We start from the raw sequence: 19982 nt of genomic DNA on the forward strand, positions 1-19982 counted from the left end.
GGCCCCGGGGGGGGGGGGGGGCACCGCCCGCCGCAGCTGTGGGCGCTCATCTCCGACATGGCTCACGCCGCCGCGTCCATTAAAAAAGTTCGCGAGGCTGAACTGGATGAAAAGGAGAAAAATCTTGAGAGGGAGAGAAAAAAACAACGGAAGACCCCCAGGGAGCGCATGGAACGGAAAAGGAAGGTAGGAGTCCGCACCTTCTGTGTAGCTCGGGCGAACCCGGCCTGAGCCGCGCGTCGCCCGCCCCGCCGCCACCCCGCCCCTGCGGCGTCTGCAGCCGCCGGAGCTGGAGCCCGGGGCATCTGCGGCCAGAGCAGGTGGCTGCGGAGCAGGTGGCTGCGGCGGCGGGGGGCGGGCCCCCGGGCCTCCTTGGCCGCGTCCCTGGGCGTCTTGGCTCGCCGTGGGAGCCAAGCGCTCCAAGGAGCTGAAACGGAGGGAAGGGTTGATTTATGGGCGGAGGGTGGAGGGGTTTCCTCTTCTCGTTTCTTAGCACTGCACAGTCGGGCGGGCTGTGTGTTCGAGGGAGAGCAAATCACAGGTTTTCCTTTTGATTTTTAGGTTTTGGTCATAGGGCACCCATGCTTGCAAGAGAGACAGACAGAGGGGAAGTGAGAAATCCGTCCCGGGACGGGGGGTGGTGGTGGTGGTCACACTGCAGTCCCTTCTCCATTCTCCTGAGATTTGGGGTATGCATGCACCTGTACCTGGCGTCATGTTCAAGCCCCCATGTCGGGACTCGAACTGTGGTGCGCCACGTGGGAGTCCAGCATCTTAGCCACCACGCCACGTGCTGGCCCACAAACCACAGGTTTTGCTGCCTTTTTCTCCTGAAGGATGACACTGCTCTATGTGACCCTGCCCCAAAGATCATGATGCAGGCCTCTCTGCATTTTTGAAATCCTGATGAATTGTTTTGTGTCATTAATCTTGTAATTTTTTCCTGAACAGGTAGGTAAACAGAACCCTGAGGTTAATTAAATACAAATAATTTCCTTTACATTAAACTACAATTGTTACCTCTATCTTTCCTTAATATATTTTTTTCCTGTGAAATAGAAATCTTACAACTTGATGGAACTGAAATACCCGTTTAGCTAGTGGGCTGGATCTATAAGGGGGAATAATTTCTATAAATGCTCTAATTAACAAAGTAGGTCACTGAATAATTTAGGAGCTGATAAATGGCATCCTTGGTGAGCTGAGCATGAAAGGTGTTTCACACAGACCCGGTGAGACAGACCGGGCAGGGCGCCCTGGGACCACGGGTCGCCTGTGCTCGGGCGCTCCCCCTGACCCCCGTGTGTGCGTTCACCCTTCCCTGGGGGCTGTCATCTGCCTCCTGTGTGGGTGGGCACTTGAGGACTCACCCTGGGATGAGACCCTACTGCGGGGCGCTGTCGGGGTTCAGGGTGGCAGAACCGGTGATGGTCAGCACTGCGGACAGCGTCTGTGCCGCTCCCCTTCCGGGAGACTTCAGTGTTTCCCCCTGCCTGACCATCTCCAGGCCGTGTTCCCCGCCGCGTGGGCTTTCTTACCCACCAGGCCACACAGACACGTTTTGGCCACTGCCTGCCTTCTTGATAGCCACACAGTTCTGTCTCTAGGCCTCTCCCTGGGACGTTACTGCATAGCACAATTCCCTGTGACTGTATCTTTCTAATCTGTTCTCCAAAACACAGTCCAGTCTGGTGGCTGGGTGGCTGACCAGCACCAGTCACCTGGCAGCCTGGCCGACTGGCATGCCGCACGCACCCCAGGGAACCGCGGTCTCACCCCGGCTTGCTTCCGGGTCTTGTTCAATGCCTTTCCTTCCTTCTCTTAAGCGCTCGGAAGCTGCATCGCGCGTGGAAAGGCCGGCAGTGGTGAGCATCTTGGCTTCCAGGGCTGCCTCGCTCAGCCTGGCCCAGCACGGCAGGCAAGATCGCTGGGTGGTGGTGTGCTTACGTGACAGGTGTGCCACGTCGGCGGGGAGCAGGAGCCTGGTGGCAGTGCACAGCGTCTGTGTGTTCCTCTTCTGTCATTCCCGTGCGCCCGGTGCCGGGTTCCCACTGTGGTGTGTGTGGCAGAGGTGTGCCCAGCCCCACAGGTTTCAGCTCTGCCTGGCGCTATCTCGGGGCTCCTTTCTGGGTGGACCCCTCCCAGCCAGGTCTCAAATCTGGTCCTGGAGCATCCACCATTACTGCTCCTCAAGAAGAGTAGGACGACAGTTCATGAAAAGGGATGGCCGCCTGTTGGGGGCATTGTAGAACATTTTCTCCAAAAAGCAATTTAAGGGTGATCCTCACTATTTGCTGATGCTATTTAACACACAGAAGACACATTAACTGTAGGGTTATTCTCATTTCCACCTGTAAAGCCCTTGCCACTGAACTTGCTCATTTGAACAGTTCAGATGAGACCCTACCAGTGCGGAGAAGATCCAGTATGGAGCCAGGGGGAGGGAAACTGATTTTGTGAGGATTTTTACCAAAGTAAAACTATCAAGTATTAAAACAATTCAATTAAACAGCCTCGTATTTGGGCTTCGTTTATCGTATAAGCTTGCCGTTAACTGAAAGAACCTCTGTGTTGTCGTTTTGTAGTCCATGAAACATTTAAAGCAATTTAAATTTACTTCCAAACTTGAAATGCATTGCGTGCTTGGTTCTTACTCCCTACCATGTTGTCTGGTGTGGTTTAAAAATATGGCTGTTGGGGCCAGCAGGTGGTGCGGTAGTTAAGGCACTGGACTCCCACATGGCTGGCCGTGGTTTGAGTCCTGGACCCAGTGGCTTGAAAATCACTCCAAGTGCATGTGGAAGCGTGCCCCAAATCCCAGGAGGAGACTGGAGAATGGACTGCTGCGTGGCCATCCCCTGTGGGGGGCGGTTTCTCTCCTTCTGTCTGTCTCGGGCAAGCACATGCCTATGGCAAAAACCTTAAAAAATGACTCTATTTGTAGACTAAGGAACCCAGTTTCAACCTCATTATGAGCAGATTTCATCTTAGAACGTGTCCAGGCTTCCCTGGACTGCCCCTGGGGAGCTGATGCTTACGTTGAGCATGTGTGGCTGTCCACGGCGCTGTCCCCCATCCTGTGTGGACCGCGCACAGTACTTACAGCTGACGGGCTAAGATCAAGAGCTGGAACAAGCTGCTGAGCACATGCGCACACAGAGTTGACCCGCCATGCTTTTTACGGGGATAGGAGGACGTTTCCGTTATAACGATTTACTTATTAAAAAGTCATTTTTCACATGTATAGATTTCTGGTTTCCACGTTAGAATCTGAGACTGTATATGACGTGGGTACCCAAAGGAGCGGCTGGCGAGGTACCAGTGTTCGCACAGCTCGGTGACAGGCCTGCTGGAGACCGAGCGTGCCGTTGTTCCATGCTCCATCGGTTGCCCAGCTAAATCTAGATTTAGAAAAATAAATCATTTTCAAAGAAAGCTAGTGCATCCTACAAAGTAAAGCATGTACTTAAATGGTCTTTCTCATTGAACCTTATGATCACCATGAATGTTTAAAATATTTATTTATTAAACTTTATTTATTATTATTATTTTTTAATTTGACCAGAGAGAGAGACAGAGACAGAGAATGGAAAAGTGAAAGCAAGTTGCCATATCTGGGACTCAGACCACAGTAGGCCACGTGGGAGCCTCCTGCCGGCCGATAACCCTGGATGTCCCGTAAACCGGTAGACGTGGACAGACTGTTCTCCAGCCCTCATGACGCCCACTACCCTCACTGGAACCGTGTGACATAGAAGACAGTTAGTGTGACACTCATTCTAGCATCTAGAAGCAGTTCCTAGGATCTTAATTTGTGCTAATGAGAATGGCAGAGGCCATATTTCCTGAAAACGCTTCTGATGTACCGAGTGCCACGGGGCTCCCACCTGGCGTCCTCCTGCCGTGCCGTGCAGCCTGTGCAGTTCTGTGCGCGGCCGATGCTGTCTGGATTCCACAAACAGGGAAACTGAGACAAAGGACGTTACGGGACTTGGTCAACCACCTACCACTGGCATGTGGCAGAGGGGAGACTGAACCCAGGTCTGACCCCTGAGTTCACTGGGGGAAGAGGCAAAGGGATTTCTCCCGCGTGCCACTGGATTAATGCTTCCGCTTCTTCACCGCCAGCTGCTGCCCTACGGCTGAAAGAAATTGAGAATAAATAAGTGGCACACTTGAGAAACTATATAAATTTAAGACTGATTCTGTTGTCATTGCACCAGAATATTTCATAAGGTGTCTTGAAAATGCGGCCACTGGATGTGTGCACCTGCTCGCTGCCGCCGGTGTGCAGTGGGCTCCTGGCGCCTCGCTGCGGTGCTGTCAGGGACTCACACTCTGTGTCTGTGCTCCTTCGATTGAAGGGCAGTTTTGTAGGAGATTAAATAGGAAATAAAAGCAAACCTTCTACCAACTCCTTTTCACTTAATTTCACAGAGAAAAGGAGGTTCTTACTAGTTTTTTTGCCTTTTAAAATGTATGTAGTTATCATCTCGGGAGGAGTGAGGGTTATTCCTTTGGGGAGACCTTTGAGGGACTCCTTGCAGATTGGGTATTCAGTTGACGATGCTGACACTTGGTGAGTATATGTACTGGACTTCCCACCACGCTGTTAAGGGAAGTCCCAAGATGAAGACTTTAAAAAGTGTAAGGAGAACTTTTTTCCTTTTTTTTCTTTTGGAGAGTTTTTTTTTTTTTTTTTTGCTATAGGGTGCATGCGCTCGCCAGACAGACAGAGAGAGACAGAAAGCGAGAAATCACCCCCAGGGAGGATGGCCACACTGCAATCCCTTCTCCTCCATTTTCCTCTCGGGATCTTGGGCATGCACGCACACGCACCTGGCATGACTTTTAAGCCATTGGGTCTGGGATGCGAACTGCGGTTGACTACGTGGGAGTTCAGTGACATAGCCATTACGCTAACTGCTGGTCCCGGGAGAACTCTTTTCCTAATGGAAGGGTTTTACTTGCAAGTTGATAGAGTATTGTATTCTTAACTTCTGACCGTGCTGTGAGAATGAGCTGTGAGTGGAATCAGCAGATGGCATGATGTCTATGTCACTGGATTCCCGTGTAGCCCACTGCGGTTTGAGTTCTGGACTTGGTGGCTTAAACTCACACCGGGCGTGTGTGCATGTGTGCCCAAGATCCCAAGAGGAGACTGGAGGAGAAGGGATTGCAGCGTGGCCATCCCCCCGGGAGGTTGATTTCTCGCTCTGTCTCTCTGTCTCTCTCTTTCTGGTGAGCACATCTGAATAAATAAATAAATAAATAAATAAATAAATAAAGATACCCCACCCCAAAAAAAAAAAAGAAAAAGAAAAAGAAAGAGTCTTGAGTGATGCGGACTGTGAGGGCCGCAGAGCTGCCTTCCTGGTCTGAGGGGAACCCCGGACCGGCAGCCCGAGGAGGGTGGCCAGGCGGGGACCCCTGCCGCCCTCCAGCCTTGGGGTGGGCCCAGCCTCCTGATTCCGGAGGGAAGCCTGACTGGACACTGCGGCACCGAGGGAAGTGTCGTGTGCACAGGCTTCTGGGAACCAGACCAGACGCAGTGTGACTGAGGTACGAGTCACAGCAGAGTGACACAGCCCTGCGCCATGGACTGAATCTAGAACTCTCCAAACGTAGAAAATTCCAGTCACCGTCTTAGCACCTACCTCGCCATCTTTACGCGCCTTCCCGGACCCTTCCCACTCCCCAGCCAGGCTTCCAGAAGCCACGCTGACTGGAGGTAGACGAGGTGTCCAGAGCCTCGCCCAGGCTTGTGTTCTGACGCCCATCGTCCACTTCTCGTGAAGACTGGACAGCTTGTTCATTCGCTTTCTTCACTCGAGTGTGAATCCAGTGTCCAGCAAGTGTGTCAGGTGTGAGGTTGCAGGTCATGACTTTCCCTGAGCGCTTTCCCCTTGAACACTGCCCCCACCCCCTTGCCCTTCTCGGTCCACAGCTCTTCATGGCTGGCGTGACGGCCCACGTGCCTCTCACTGTTAACAGCACCGAGGGCACCGCGAATCTGAGTCGTTTTTAATTATAAGGGGCCTCTTTCAGCCCTGGAGTGGGTGACTAAATACTAGCTTAGGGCGACAGCCGTCCAATGGGATTGTGACAAAAATAGTCTCAATTATATGGCTTGAAATAAGTTGCTAAGAAGACTAGAAAGAAAAAGGAAATCTTGGGGCCAGCAGGTGGTGTAGTTGTTAAGGTGCTGGACTCCCACATGGGACCGTGGTTTGAGTCCCGGACCCAGCAGCTTGAACATCATGCCAGACACATGTGTGCGCATGCCCAAAATCCCAAGAGGAGAGTGGCTGAGGAGGAATCGCGGTGTGGTCATCCCCCTGGGGGGTGATTTCTTATCTTAGTTTCCCTCTCTCTCCAATGAGCACACGTGTCCAATGGCAAAAACCTAGAAAAAAAGGAAATCTTAATTTTAAAAAGCTACTATGATGAGTTTAATTGATTTTTGAATGCTGAAATCCTATATACAACCCAACGTAATTTTTTCTTGTTCGTTACATTGGTCTGGGTCATATAAGTGTTTCAATCTTTAAATACTCAGAATTAATTCATTGGTGACTTTTATTATCAAACTTTTGATTTTATTTATCACTTTATTCATCAATTAGGTAAAAACAATGGAAGTTACAGTGCATTCCGATGTCATAGAGGGTACTGAGCGTGTCTTGCGGAAGTTGATGAAAATACGAGGAGGCGAGGGATGGCACTAGGCCGTGTCTGGTGGCCCTTTTCCGTTATGTCACCCTTCGTTTGTATTTCTCAAAGTAAATTCTTCACAAAGAATGCTCACCTTTGTTCTCAGTGACAGAGGCCTACATATTTAAGTAAAGAATGGCACCAAGAAGGGACTTCCCGACCTTGGAGTTCTGTGTAGGTCGTTTGCGGTGTCATCTGCTGTCTGGGGTGGGCCCTCTGGTGAAAAGGACCCTAAATGTCCACTGGGTCACGTCTCAGTTGAGCACCTGGCTCCATCCCACGTAAAGTAAGTCAGAACCCTGGGGCGCTAGGAGGGAAAGGAGACCTATCTGTGCCTCTTTGTCGTTGTCCTCCCTCCCTGACTCCAGGCAGGGTTGGAGACACTAGTGTGAACCTCTGTGTCCCCACAGCCCACTCTCCTCCGCTGTGGAACCTGGATTGACAGATTCTCTTTCAGTGGTGAGTGTGACTCTGAGTTGCCCCTGAGGAACAGTTTCCACGTGCAGTTAGGAGGCGCCTGGCAGCCCTTGGGAAGTTTAACAAGACCGGTGCGTCCGTCCACGCCTGTTGATCCTGCCCACGGGGCGGGTGCTCGGGACAGCGGGGTGAGGCTTGACCTGCGGAGTGATCTCTGCATTTCATACAAGAACTCACACTGGGTGAGGAGTGACCCAGGCCTCTGAGGAAGGCCCTGACCTGCGGTTTACAGTGCGTGTCTGGGACAGGCTGTGTTGCTCGAAGGACCCAGCGACTGTCTCAGGATCTCACTGGTGACAGCCGCACGGCCTTCAGCCGCCGGCCGCGGTGCTCCTGGGACACCCACCGAGGGCGACAGCTGTGCTTTGCTGCTTGTACTTGACCGTGGTCGGGGTGAGCCTTTTCAGAGCGGCATAAAACGATGTGAAAATACTGGGAGCAGCCCGAGACGGCAGCCCCGAGTCCTCAGACACCCCTCTGCGTGGTAGTGTCCCGTAACTTTCGAGAGCCGTGTCTCTCTGACTCTGTCTCTGTCTGAGCATTTCCCAGTTGCTCTCTGACCCTTGTCTTGGCTAGTCCAGCTTCTGGGGCAGCCTTGAAGGGTCCCCGCTCGGCCCCATGGAATTCTGGGAAGGACCTTGTAGCATGTGGAGCTGGACCTGTTCCTCCCTTCCCCTCCCTCCATTTGCGGCTCTGCCGGGAAAGGCCCGCTCCCATCACAGCTTATTTCCGTCTGGCTCACTGCCGAGAGCTGCCCTTTGTGGCCTGCCGTCCCTGTGCACTGACGCCGGGGCCCGCGGCGGGCAGCAGAGCCGTCGTGGGAGAGCAGGGGTACAGCCGGTAGATGTTGACTGAGTCGGCTTATTTGGTTAGAGTAATGATGTTATTTCACACATACACTTCGCAGCTTTATAGGTCTTGTGTGGACACCCGTTAATCACGAATTCTCACTCTTGTTTATAGTTTATATGGGACTAAACGCGAGGCTGTCAGTGACCTCTCTTTGTGTGTGTTTGCTGTTATTGATGGTTTTCCAAATTTCTATTTTTAAGGGAAACGTTTAATGTCAAAGTTTATTATTCTTTCGAGAACAAGTGAAATGAACATCAGCTAAATGAGCAGTAAGAATTTATTTTGCATGTATTACTAATTAGTGTAAGCCGAGTTTGTCGCTGACCTCTTGAAGACATTCTGCAGCGTTGCAAGTGGTGAAGGGTCTAAGACTAAAAAGAGCAGGGCGTACACCAGAAAGCTGTTTTCTAGTCTGATTAGTGGTGTTTATACGAAGTTATCAGATACTTCTTTTTTATTTCTATTTTTTCAAGAGGAAGAGAGGAAAAGTGAGAAAGCGCTCCCCCAGGAGGGACCACGCTGCCATCCCTCTGCTCCACCTCCTCTCAGGGTTTTGCGCACACGTGCCTGGTGTGTTCCTGCCAGCTGCTGGGTCTGGGGCTCAGTGCAGTCGGCCACGTGGGATCCAGTCACCTTAACGGCCACTGTCTGGCCACTGGAAACTTCTGACAGCCCACCAGGGCCAGTTGGACTTGAGATGGATTCAGTGCCCTCATCGACCTCGGGCGAGCACGGGTGGACGCCGACTGCATCTGTGGACAGTGAGGGCTGTGCCTGTCTGCCAGGTGGCTGTCCTTAGATGGCCACATTTCCAGTTGTCTCTGCTTCCCGTCATCACAAGAGACAGAGCCGGTTTGGTGGGCTCTCACCCGTTTTCTAGGTTTTCTTCATTTCATCTCAGTCTTTGCTCTGACACTGGCCCCAGAAAGGACATGCCTGTCTGAGGGGTGACACGCCGGTGACACGGGTTCGATGTCGTTCGGACTGTGCGTGAGCGTGGCATGAGCGTGTCTGTATGCGAGACACACGTTTTCCTGGCTGGCCTTACCTGGCGGATGAAGTGGTGGCTGAGGGTAGCCCCGTGGTGGTGCCGCTTTCTGGGCATTACACGGAGAACCAAGTGGCTGCGGGGACGGCGGTGCCACTTCTGTGAAGAGAGACAGGTGCGAGTGTGGTGTGTGGGTGCGTGTGAGTGCAGCGTGGTGCGAGTGTGGTGTGTAAGTGTGAGGTTTGTGGGATGTGGTAGGTTTGGGTGTGGTCTATGAGTGTGGTATGTGTGATTGTGGTGTGAGTGTGGTGTGTGTGGGCTGTGGCATGGGTGTGGTGTGTGTGAGTGTGGTGTGTGTGAGGGGTGTGGGCATGGATGTGGTGTGTGTGAGTGTGGGTGTATGTGTGAGTGTGGTGTGTGGGGGTATGGTGTGTGTGAGTGTGGGGTGTGGTGTGTGAGTGTGGTGTGTGGGGGTGTGGTGTGTGTGAGGAATGTGGTGTGTGTGAGTGTGGGGTGTGGTGTGAATGTGGTGTGGTGTGTGGAGTGTGGGCGTGGATGTGTGTGTGAGTGTGGTGTGTGTGTGTGGTGTGTGTGGGCTGTGGCATGGGTGTGGTGTGTGAGTGTGTGTGTGGGGTGTGAGTGTGGGGTGTGGTGTGTGTGAGTGTGGGTGTGGTGTGTGTGGGGAGTGTGGGCGCGGGTGTGTGTGTGAGTGTGGTGTGTGTGTGTGTGTGGTGTGTGTGTGTGGTGTGTATGGGCTGTGGCATGGGTGTGGTGTGTGAGTGTGTGTGTGGGGTGTGAGTGTGGGGTGTGGTGTGTGTGAGTGTGGGTGTGGTGTGTGTGGGGTGTGAGTGCGGTGTGTGTGGGCTGTGGTGTGTGTGTGGTGTGTGAGTGTGTCTGCCCCAGCCCCGCTCCCCTAGAAGGGCCAGGAGCAGTGGCACCTCCGTGGCACCTCAGTGGCACCTCAGTGGCACCTCGGTGGCAGTGTGCACACTTAGCCTAGAGCTTAGTTTCTAAATGCCATTTTCCAGTAGAAGGAACTGAGAACATTTTGACTGATTCAGTAAGGAAGTGCTCAGAAAGACTTGAGCAACAAGATAAATAATGAAACAATGATTTCTAACTAGCCCGTGCTGATAGAGAGAAATAACCGAATACGTGAATAAGTGGGGGAGAAGGGGAAGATTTTTCTAAGCGTAGTATTGCAGTTAAACCTATAAGAAATATGTCATTATAATAACTGTCGTATTAAGGCGAGCAGCAATCTATCAGAAGGTTTATTGGTGAGTCCTTTTAACTATAGGCACCAATGAAGCCTTAGCCAGCTGTGTCCGAGTCACCGTAGAGGCACTCGGCAGACAGTGCCCTGTGTAGTTTGGAACGAGTTTTGCTCTCTCTGAACGTCCAAGGATATTCATAAAAAGAGATTGTGATAAAATTGCCGTTTTTAGAGGTTTAAAGATATAATGAAATTATAAATGCAGAACAGTTTTTTTGTGTTTTTCGTATGTCTGCAAGTTTTACATAGATTTGTAAAACTTATGTACATACAAAGAACTTCTGTATATCAAGTGATATAATCAAAATGATCAGAAAAGTAGTTTATGATAGCGCTATTCTCAGGTACCGAAGGTGGCCTTCACTACTCATGTGTCCGCACTGTTCTGCCGTTGCCCTCTTGAGCGGTGGCATGGGAACTGATGCAAGGCCCTTCTTGCTGTATACTTTATTACTGGCTCCTCTTTGAATCCTTTCAGTAATTTAAAAGATGGGGGGAGCGATGCATGAAAGAGGATTTTTTATTTGCTCATGGTATTTGATATAAGATGTGTAAAGTAACAATTGCAACTAAGAGCTGTTCGTTGCTTTTCATCTCCCTCCTGGCTTACAAAATTGTAATTTTATTTCATCTGAGCTACTTAGATAGCCAAATAATGGGACAGAAAAGAGAGGTGGCGGCTCTCCCACGCCCTTTTGTAACTAGACAGGCCATGAATCTGTTCAGGTATCCCTAAGACATGTGTTTTCCATTTCTGTTGCAACAGTGTATAACTGAGGCCTCCTTTCTCAGTTTTGGACTTGGCCATGAACACTAACTATCTCTTATTTTCCGTGTGGCGTTTGCTAGTAAGCTGGCAGCTGAATTTGGGCCCAAGACCCCACAGCTGACGGCCCCTCAGCCCTACAAATGCACTGCAACTCTCGTTTTAGTTAACGTTGCCTCGGCGTGCCCCAACTTGGTGAAGATCTTCCATTTCCTCTCTGTTTAATGTTTCACTTGTCCACCTCAAAACGCTTGGTGTAACACCTGGATGTGTAAAACGCATGTGTTCCCGGCTGTCACCCATGTGTCGCGCTGACACGCACGTGAGCACCGGCCCCTGAGCAGTCCCACGCCAGCTTTGTGCATGCTGCACACGTGTCTCCTGTTCTCAGCGGCGGGGTGGCCACCGGACGGGCCTCCCCCAGGGCTGGGGTGCTCCCCAGAGCCCACGCACTTGGGGTTTTAGGGTGCCAGACGAGGCCATTGTGCCCAGAGCAGCTGGTGCCCTGAGGTCCTGGGCAACGTGACCAGAGTGCTGTGTGTGTGATGGCCTCTGTTCTTCCCATGTCACGCCACCATTGCTTGGGCTGTGGCAAAGACCCTGCCGGTTCTCAGCCCCGTTACTGTGTTTTTGCACCTACCCTTCAGTTCCGCAGAGCTTAATCATTGTTTAAATTTTTTTTTCACGTTTACAGCATACATTTCTTTTTCCAGCACACAAATACCATGCATGTCAGTCAAGAGGGACCAGCAGTTGGCATAATGGCTATGTCGCTGGACTCCCATGTAGTTGACCGCGGTTCGAGTCCCTGATCTGGTGGCTTAAACTCACGCTGGGCGCGTGTGCGTGCATGGCCAAGATCCCAAGAGGAGGAGAAGGGATTGCGGCGTGGCCATCCCCCCTGGGGGATGATTTCTCACTTTCTGTCTCTGTCTCTCTCTGTCTTTCTGGCATGTGCATGCGCCGTATAGCAAAAACCTCTCCAAAAAAAAAAAAGACAAATATATTGCTATATACATTATCATTAGCAAATAGCTTTTCATTTTTTGTCAAGCACACTTTCACCAGTTTTTTCCTTCCCTTTCCCCCTCTCTCCCTTTCATACTACACTTTTTTTTTTGTTTTTCACATTTTATCGATTCACAAAAGATCTTAAACTAAAAGTAGGCCAAAGCTAGAATCTAGTGACAAGTGTACTTTAATTTTCTTCTGAAACTTTTTTCCCTCTCAGTTCCTGCTTTTACTAAAAAGAAGTATAAACTATCTTATTTGAAAAAAAGAAAGAAAAGAAAAGAAAAGAGGTTGATCTCAGTTTGGTCTGTTATTTGCAAAAGCCCCATGTGAATTCAGTTTCTCATGCAAGGCAGCAAACGCTATCGTGTTATTGAACTTATACAAATAACCATTCTGTCACAAAAAAAGAATGCTCACAAAAATTTTCCAGTTGCAAAGGAGTCAGGAAGGGAGAAAAGTTTATTTTTCAACTAAAAACATTCTTTTTTGGGGGAGGCAAGCAGGTGTCATGGTGGTTAATGCTCTGGACACTCCCACATGGTCAACCACAGTTTGAGTCCCAGACCTGGTGGATTGCTTTCTCACTTTCCTTCTCTCTGTGTCTTTCTCTGGTCAAATGAAAAAGACTGGATGAATAAAATAATTCTTAAAAAATTTTTTTTAACAAATTGCTGAACCTATCAACAACTCAAAAGAAAAATCCTTAAGTTTGGAAGACAAAGCATGGAAGAAAATTAGGAGTGTTTTAGAAAAGTCCTAGAATTCTATTTCACCAATTCAGTCTCATGTAATCTCTGTTTTGTTGAATTTTCAATGTTACCATGGTCTTGTTAACGGATGGGAAAGTGTCGAGCTGCGTCGTGAAATCCTTGGTTCTTTGGGTCCAGATCACTAAAATTAGAGATCTATCCCTAGGCGCAAAATGAAACCGCAACCACGAATGAAGTAGGTAGAAAAGAAGATTTAATAGGAAAGAAAGGAAAGAAAAGGAAGGAAGTACACCCAAAAGGCTCCTGGGCGGGCAGATTGCCAGGTGGCAACTGCGCTTGGTACTAGTTACCCGTTATGTTATTACTAGAGGTCGTGAATATTCATTAGTGGGAGGCCCTTACGCTGCCTATGTTTTTCCTTTGAATTTGAATCCATATGTTTTTCTCCTGCACCTGCGCACCTTCCTCACAGGCAAAGAATGAGGAACTTGATCACCTAATCACATATGCCCGATGCGAGCCAGGCTGCCCTGATTAGATTGCCCAATTAGTCCATCGCCCTCATGGGAATTAGGGTGTTGACCAAAATGCTTGTTTGGGTCTTTTTGATAAGAGAAAAATCTACGAATCATCCCTGTGTGCTTCCCTCAGGCCCCACGGAAGGAAGATGGCAAATGGCCCCGCCCTCCTGGCGCCCGGGGCTGGGTGAGCCTTTCGCTTCTCTTAGGGCTGCCCGCTCACGACTGGCTGCCCACCACAGTCTGACCTTTCTGTAACAGTCAACATTACTGTTGATATTTCAGAACTTGTCCCTACCATTAAGTTGGCCTTTCTCTTGGTCATTTTTCGTTCTCGTATTTGTCTGCCCGTCTTAGTTTTCCTGGCATAGCGCACTCTTGAGAACTTCTCGAAGAGATGGTCTGGTCTTGGTAAATTCTTTCTGCGTTTGTTTACTGAGAATGTTTTTTATCTTTTCTTCCCATATGAAGGATAATCTTGCTGGATATAGTATTTTTGGTTGAAGTTGTTTTTTACTTAACACTTCGACTATGTGTTCCCACTCTTTCTTTCCTTGCGTGCATTGTTTCTGACGAGGGGTCCAACGTTAGCCTGGTGGGATAGCCTTTGAAAGTAACTTGACGTTTTTCTCTTCCCAATCTTAGTATCTTCTTGTCTCTGTCTGTGTTTTGGTCAGTCTGGCTGTGATGTGCCTGGGAAGATCTTCTTGGGTGGATGCGACGTGGGCTCCTTTGTCTTTCTTGGTCTTGATGTTTGAGTGCCTCTCTAGGTTTGGGAAGTTTTGTTAAGGATTTCATGCAGTAGGTTGTCAATGCCCTGAGGAGTCTCTTTGCCTTGTGGAATACTGATGATCCAGATGTTTGTGCGTCTAATGAAATCTAGTGTCACTCGCACATTATTCTCATTTTTGGGGTTGTTTTCTCAGCCAGATGCAGCCCTGGGCAGACAGGAGTCGTGGGCTCTGGCCTTAAGCCTGTGAGTGGGTGGGACGGGCTGTCCTGACGTGCCCTGATGTGGTGTCATGTGCTGCTCTGTCCGCAGTCTTGGGGTTTGGGGTTTCCACTCTGGGAAGGAGATACAGCAGGGGGTTCTAGCAGCCATGAATGAAGAGGGCCTTAGTCTCTGATCTTGATGTGCATACCACCACCGCGGAGGTGGGTCTGGGGACCGTCCCCGGTCAGTATTGGGGGAGAACATCCTGACGAACGGACCACGGTAGTTGAACTGCTCATCAGCCTCCTTTTGGAAGGCCTCCAGCCAGAGGGAGGCCATAGGGTGTTGGTCATGCAGGCTCAACCACAGGGGGCGTTCAGGAAGAGGGAGCAGAGGTTCTGCTTTGGGGACAGACGGTGGCCCTGGATACAGATGACCTCCGAGGGCTGTGTGGAGCAGGAGGAACTGCGTTTTCTGCGGTGACTGACCTGTGAGCTGGGCCAGGCGTGTGAGCAGCTCAGACTGCTCCTGAGCTGGGATCGAATGCTGGCAGGTGGCCGCCTGGCCCGGGGGCGGCTGCAGAGGGGAACACAGACCTGCACTGGGCTTGTGCAGTGATTCATGGTCTCATCTAATTCCTCAGTGAGTTAAGATGTTTTTAACTCATTTTTTAGACCAGGAAGTAGAAGCTTGGGAGGATTAACTCATTTTCTCTAAAATCCCATGAAAAACAAACACTTCAGGGGACAGCTAGACCCCAGATGTCAGACTCCAAAGTCTGCATCTTTTTTCTAAGCTGTGCCGACCTGCTCCCTTGTCACAACACCTGATTCTGTGACTTTGAAGTTAAGCTGTAGGGCTAAGTATGTGACACGTGGCATAGTGGTTCCCTAGGGCAACCGCGGGTGCGCGTCAGCACAGCTCACGTCCGAGCCGTGCGCGGGGACACCCAAGCTTCTAATGCTGCCTGTTAGTCTCAGCCGCTCACCTGGTGGATGGTTGTCTCTCCCGTCCGTCAGGTGGAAAAAGTGTGGTTTAGGAAGGGAAGGGAAGGCTCACCGACTTGTGTCCAAACTTCTGACTGATGCTGTGATGCTCCGGAACAGCTGGGGTGAGTCGGCGTCACCAAGACACATGGACCCTCCTGCCGTGTCAGTGCCCTGCAGAGATGGGCAGAGGGCAGGCTCTGGCGTCGTGGTGGAGTATGAGTCCGGTGTGCCTCCGTGGGTTTCTTGTGAGAGTGCAGTTGGTGTGAAGGGGTCCCCCACCTGTCATATCGAAGGGCCAGGTAGTTGAGAGTCAGTGTGTCAAACTGAGGTTGGAAATGACTCTGAGATTTTCCCACTACAACCCAGAGAGAGCCACGGACAGAACAGGAAGCCCACGGGTGGCTGGCTCCCAAGGTACCCTGAGTACACAGCGAAGGTGGACGGCAGAGACCGTGGTCTGGTGCCCCGTCTGCTCTGCCCGGCGCGGTCAGCAGCTTAGGGCCCTCCTCCACGGAGAGAGCCATGCCTGAGGTGCAATGTGGGAGAGCAGCGGGCCGGGCTGCATGCGGCTCCAGGCCGGGGACCGGGAGACTGGGAGTCAGAGGTGGGTTCTGACATTCGACCCCGATCAGCTGAAATTGATTGCTATTAAAATAGGAAGAACATATTTTAGTGAAATTGAATTTTAAAATGTCAGCAGTTAATGGAAGCTACATGGACTTTTATTGATGATTCTATTTTAGGAGGAATCTAGGGTAAAATTAAGTTGACATGATAGTAAAGGTCAACTACGTAGAACACGGCCTCCGTGTTGAGTAAAACTTGACAAAAGCTATTTAGACCCTTGCCATATCATCTGAGCTATCAGAACACAGTCAGAAATCACCATCCCAGCCATAGCAGGTGAGCCATTGGAAACTTCAACCTGAAACATCACAGCGTCACAGAAAGAAAGCCAGAGTGGCTGCTTCTGGAGCTCATGTCCTCAGGGCACAGTGCGGTATGAGGGTGCAGTGCTGCGCTGCGTCATCGGTCACCAGCATCTGCCCACGTGGCCTTGGTCCCACGGGGAGCACGTGGCTATCCCATGATGCTTAGATAGGGCAGGCACACTGCCCAGGTTGTGGAGGTGCACGCTGCGATGTTTGCTCAGCCAGGAGCTGCCTGCATAGGCCTTTCTCAGAACACACACCCTCCTGAAGTGCCTCAGCTGTGTCCAAGTCCCTGTGTCTGACAGTGGCGGACACAGGTGCTCCACTGCTGCTGATGGTGGCCATGTGGAGAGGCTCACCTCCCTGTGAGCACTTACGTAGGTTGGCAGCTGGGAGCTGTTTTTGCATTTATAAATTTATTGCACAAGTGGTCTTCAGACATTTTATTAAAAATATGTATTATAAAGAAACTGTTGGGTTTAACATGTTTGTGCTGTAAGGTAAACTTATACCTTCATTCAGTTTTCCATAAACTTGGGAAGCCCCCTCATATTATTGGTTGTTATCTATGAAAGGTTATCATTTGCATTGAAGATAAGACATGTTAGGGAAATTGGGCTGTTGGAAGAGCCATGATGTGTTTTTGCATAGGAAAACACGTCATGACATTTATGACAACCCAGCAAGTCCATACAGAGCAGCAGTTTAGGGAGCCACGTTCCACGTGGTTTGAGTCATGGATCCGGCGGCTTGAAGAACATGTCAGCTGTGTGTGCCCGCATTCTTGAAAGGAGGGAGGGCTGAGGAAAAGGGTTGTGGCCAGACCCGCCGTTGGGGCTCTTTCTCCCCCTCTGTGCCCCCTCTCTTTCTCTCTCTGATGAGTGCATACACCCTCTGGCAAATTTTTAAAAAAGGAAAGAAAGAAAGATACACATAAAAAAAGGGTGGGGAGGGGCGCGAGGTCAGGGCAAGGTGGTCAGAGCAGCCAGTGGCCACACGGAGGCGGTGGCTGGGGTAGCGACAGGCCAGCGACAGTCTGTAGTGGGAAAAAGGAGTCAACGTGACAGATCACAGCAGAGTTCGCGGGGGGAGGGTGCTGATACCCGAGAGGCCAGGAGGCCCAGCCATGAGTGGTGCGTGGGGCTGTGTGGGCACGTGGGTGTGAGACTAACATGTTGCAACCCCTGGAGAACGATGGCCACATTTTTCAGGCGCTGGCCACGGTTACTCTCTGTGTCTTCCATCTGCCTCTGTACGAGTCATGAGCTGACCAAGTGTGGCTGGTGGCCACCCCCCGGTGGCCTGTGTTCTGGTTGCTGGCTCTTGTGGCCGTTTGCTTCCTCCTTTTCTTCCTCATATTTAGACAGTTACCGATAGATGCTGCGACTGGCCCATCCCACGCCCAAACACCTGAGGAGCCCTCGGACGGGACCCAGCAGGCAGTGACGTGAGCACAGCAGGAGGGTGGTGTGTGGGCCGTGGCCACCAGGCCACCATCCCGCCATCCCCAGGGACTCACTGTGGCACCTCCGGTCCTCAGCAGCAACACTTCCATCTCTTTTACTCGAGTGTTGAGTTTGGGCGTGGGGTGTGGTGCTGGTTAAATGTTGATGGATGAATGAAATAAACATTTGTAGAAACCGATAGTAGTTTAACTGTGTGAAGGGAGAGTCCTTCGTTCCTGTATTCGGTCATTAGCCACGGGCAAGGCTGTCCACAGGCCGTGGGAGCAGGACAGAGCCCGTTGTCTGGGGAGGAGCCGGCCATGTCCTGTGGACCAGTAGGAGCTTCCATGAGGACCTGGTAAATCTGGGGGCAGTTAGTTATTAAGGAAACTCCAGGAGGAGTTGCAGAGGCAAAGGGAGTGGAGACCCGGGGAGCCCCGAATGCCACGCTAGTCTGGCCTTCTGTCCGCACCCAGGCGTGCCCTGAACAGGCGTGCACTTTGCAGAGACCCTCTGGTTCCAGGTGGGGTGTGGCCGGGGTCAGAGCACAGTGGAATGGGTGCAGTCCCATAGTTGGGCCTGGAGTGAGTGGCTTGTCACAGCCAGGACAGAGAGCAGGGGCCTCCGCAGCGCGGGGTGTGGGGGAGCGACAGCCAGGATGTCGGGTGGGCAGCGGGCTGTGGAGGGCAGCTGGTGACCGAGGCAGGGGAGGCTGGGCCAGGCGTGGGCTCGAGGGCGCTGGCATAGGGCAGAGCTGCTTTACCCACTGCGAGGGACCAGCACGTTTGATATCGACTGCTCTTCAGCAGAGAAGAAACCCTTAACTACCTTTTTTAGTTTTTTAATTTTTCCCCTATATGGCACTTAAACTCACCAGAGAGAGAGAGAGAGAGAGAGAGAGAGAGAGAGAAAGTGAAAAATCACCCCTCGGGGGATGGCCATAATCGTTTCTCCATGCTCCTGGCGGGATTTTGGGCACGCACGCACACGTGCCCGGTGTGTTTGAAGCCACCAGGTCTGGGATTCAGACTGTGGTTGGCCATGTGGGAGTCGAGCGCTGTACCCCCAGTAGACCTACAGTTTGTTTATTCATTCCTCAGGAGACACACACACCCCGGCTCCCCCAGCAGTCCCCACACTGCCCAGCCCCAGCTTAGCCGGGATGACAGCACGGTGCCCGCTGTCACGGGGAGGCCCTGGGTGCAAACTGGAGCCTGCCCGTGGGGGCCCAGCCCCTGGGGATGATGGCAAGGTGCCCGCTGTCACGGGGAGGCCCTAGTGCAAACTGGAGCCTGCCCGTGGGGGCCCAGCCCCTGCCCTGCTGCCGTCTGCCTCTGCCTCTTCCTGTCACGTCATGTTCCTCTCCCTCCCTCCCCTGTCCCTGTCTTCCCTTCCTTCTCTCTTCCTTTCGGCATCTTTGTAGAAAGCAGATACATCGTGTTGACCTCATAGCGAAATTTATACACTCTGACTGTAAAGATTAAACACACACACTCAGCGTGAACATGTGTTTGCTACAGTTTATTATTAGACAGATGGCAACGGAAGTCCAAACCACCACTGACAGCAGACCATGGTGACATACTTTTAGAAGACTAAATGCATAATCTTGGTTTTATAATATTTTTTAATAATTGTTTTCTAGAGTTTTTGATTGCCTATACATGAATCTATTCCCAAAAGTAGGGCATAATTGAAAACTTAAAAATAAGTCTTCTATTTTCCAGAGAGGAAAACGGTATACCAGGGCCGGGAGGTGGCGTGGTGGTTGAGGCGCTGGACTCTCACGTGGCCAACTATGGTTTGAGTCCCAGAGCTGGCTGCTTGCTTTCTCACTTTCTCTCTCTCTCTCTGGTGACTATGTATGCCCTGTAGCAAATTATAAAAACAAAAATTAAAAAATGATGTATCGTCCGAATATTTATCCCAGCATGAATAATAGATGAAGGATTACAAATCATAACTCTTTATATTTGAAGACGCTCTATAGCAGTCTTGAAACAGAACCCAAATGAGTTGTCAACAGGACAATAAAGTTCAGATTAGTTTCGGTACCCTAAGTTTGGCAGTCTGCTCTTCCAAGTTATAAGGCAGCTGTCCTTGATTAAACGCACCCGACATGTGGTTTTTAAAGACAGTGCCAGGCTGGCCAGTGGCCCGGTGGTTGTGGCATCTGGGTCTCACTTTGCCAACTATGCAGTTCGAGTCCTGGACCCAGCAGAGGAAGGGCTGGAGAATGCAGGTGTGTGTCTGCCCAAGATCCGACAGGAGACCAGAGGGGCAGGGATGGCAGTGTGGCCATGCCCCCAGGGTGTGAATCCTCACTTCTCTCTCTCTTCCTCTCCTCTTCGCTCCTTCCCTCCCTAT

At 51.0% G+C, this 19982-nt stretch overlaps 1 protein-coding gene across 30 annotated transcripts in view; it reads left to right on the forward strand.

The window, feature by feature from the left end:
• ANK2 (ankyrin 2) overlaps positions 1-19982 on the forward strand; it is a 333322-nt gene that overhangs the window by 105802 nt on the left and 207538 nt on the right. For 21 of the 30 annotated variants that reach the window (XM_014593148.2, XM_027765834.1, XM_027765846.1 and 18 more), the window contains exon 1: positions 58-186. The exons of the other annotated variants lie outside the window; for them this stretch is intronic. In XM_014593148.2, the coding sequence (XP_014448634.2) occupies positions 58-186 (129 nt within the window). Of the gene's footprint in view, positions 1-57; positions 187-19982 lie in introns of those variants that run through there. 30 annotated transcript variants of the gene reach the window in all.

The sequence above is a fragment of the Tupaia chinensis genome, unplaced genomic scaffold, assembly GCF_000334495.1.
Source record: "Tupaia chinensis unplaced genomic scaffold, TupChi_1.0 Scaffold139767_1, whole genome shotgun sequence".
NCBI classification, from domain to species: Eukaryota; Metazoa; Chordata; class Mammalia; order Scandentia; family Tupaiidae; genus Tupaia; species Tupaia belangeri.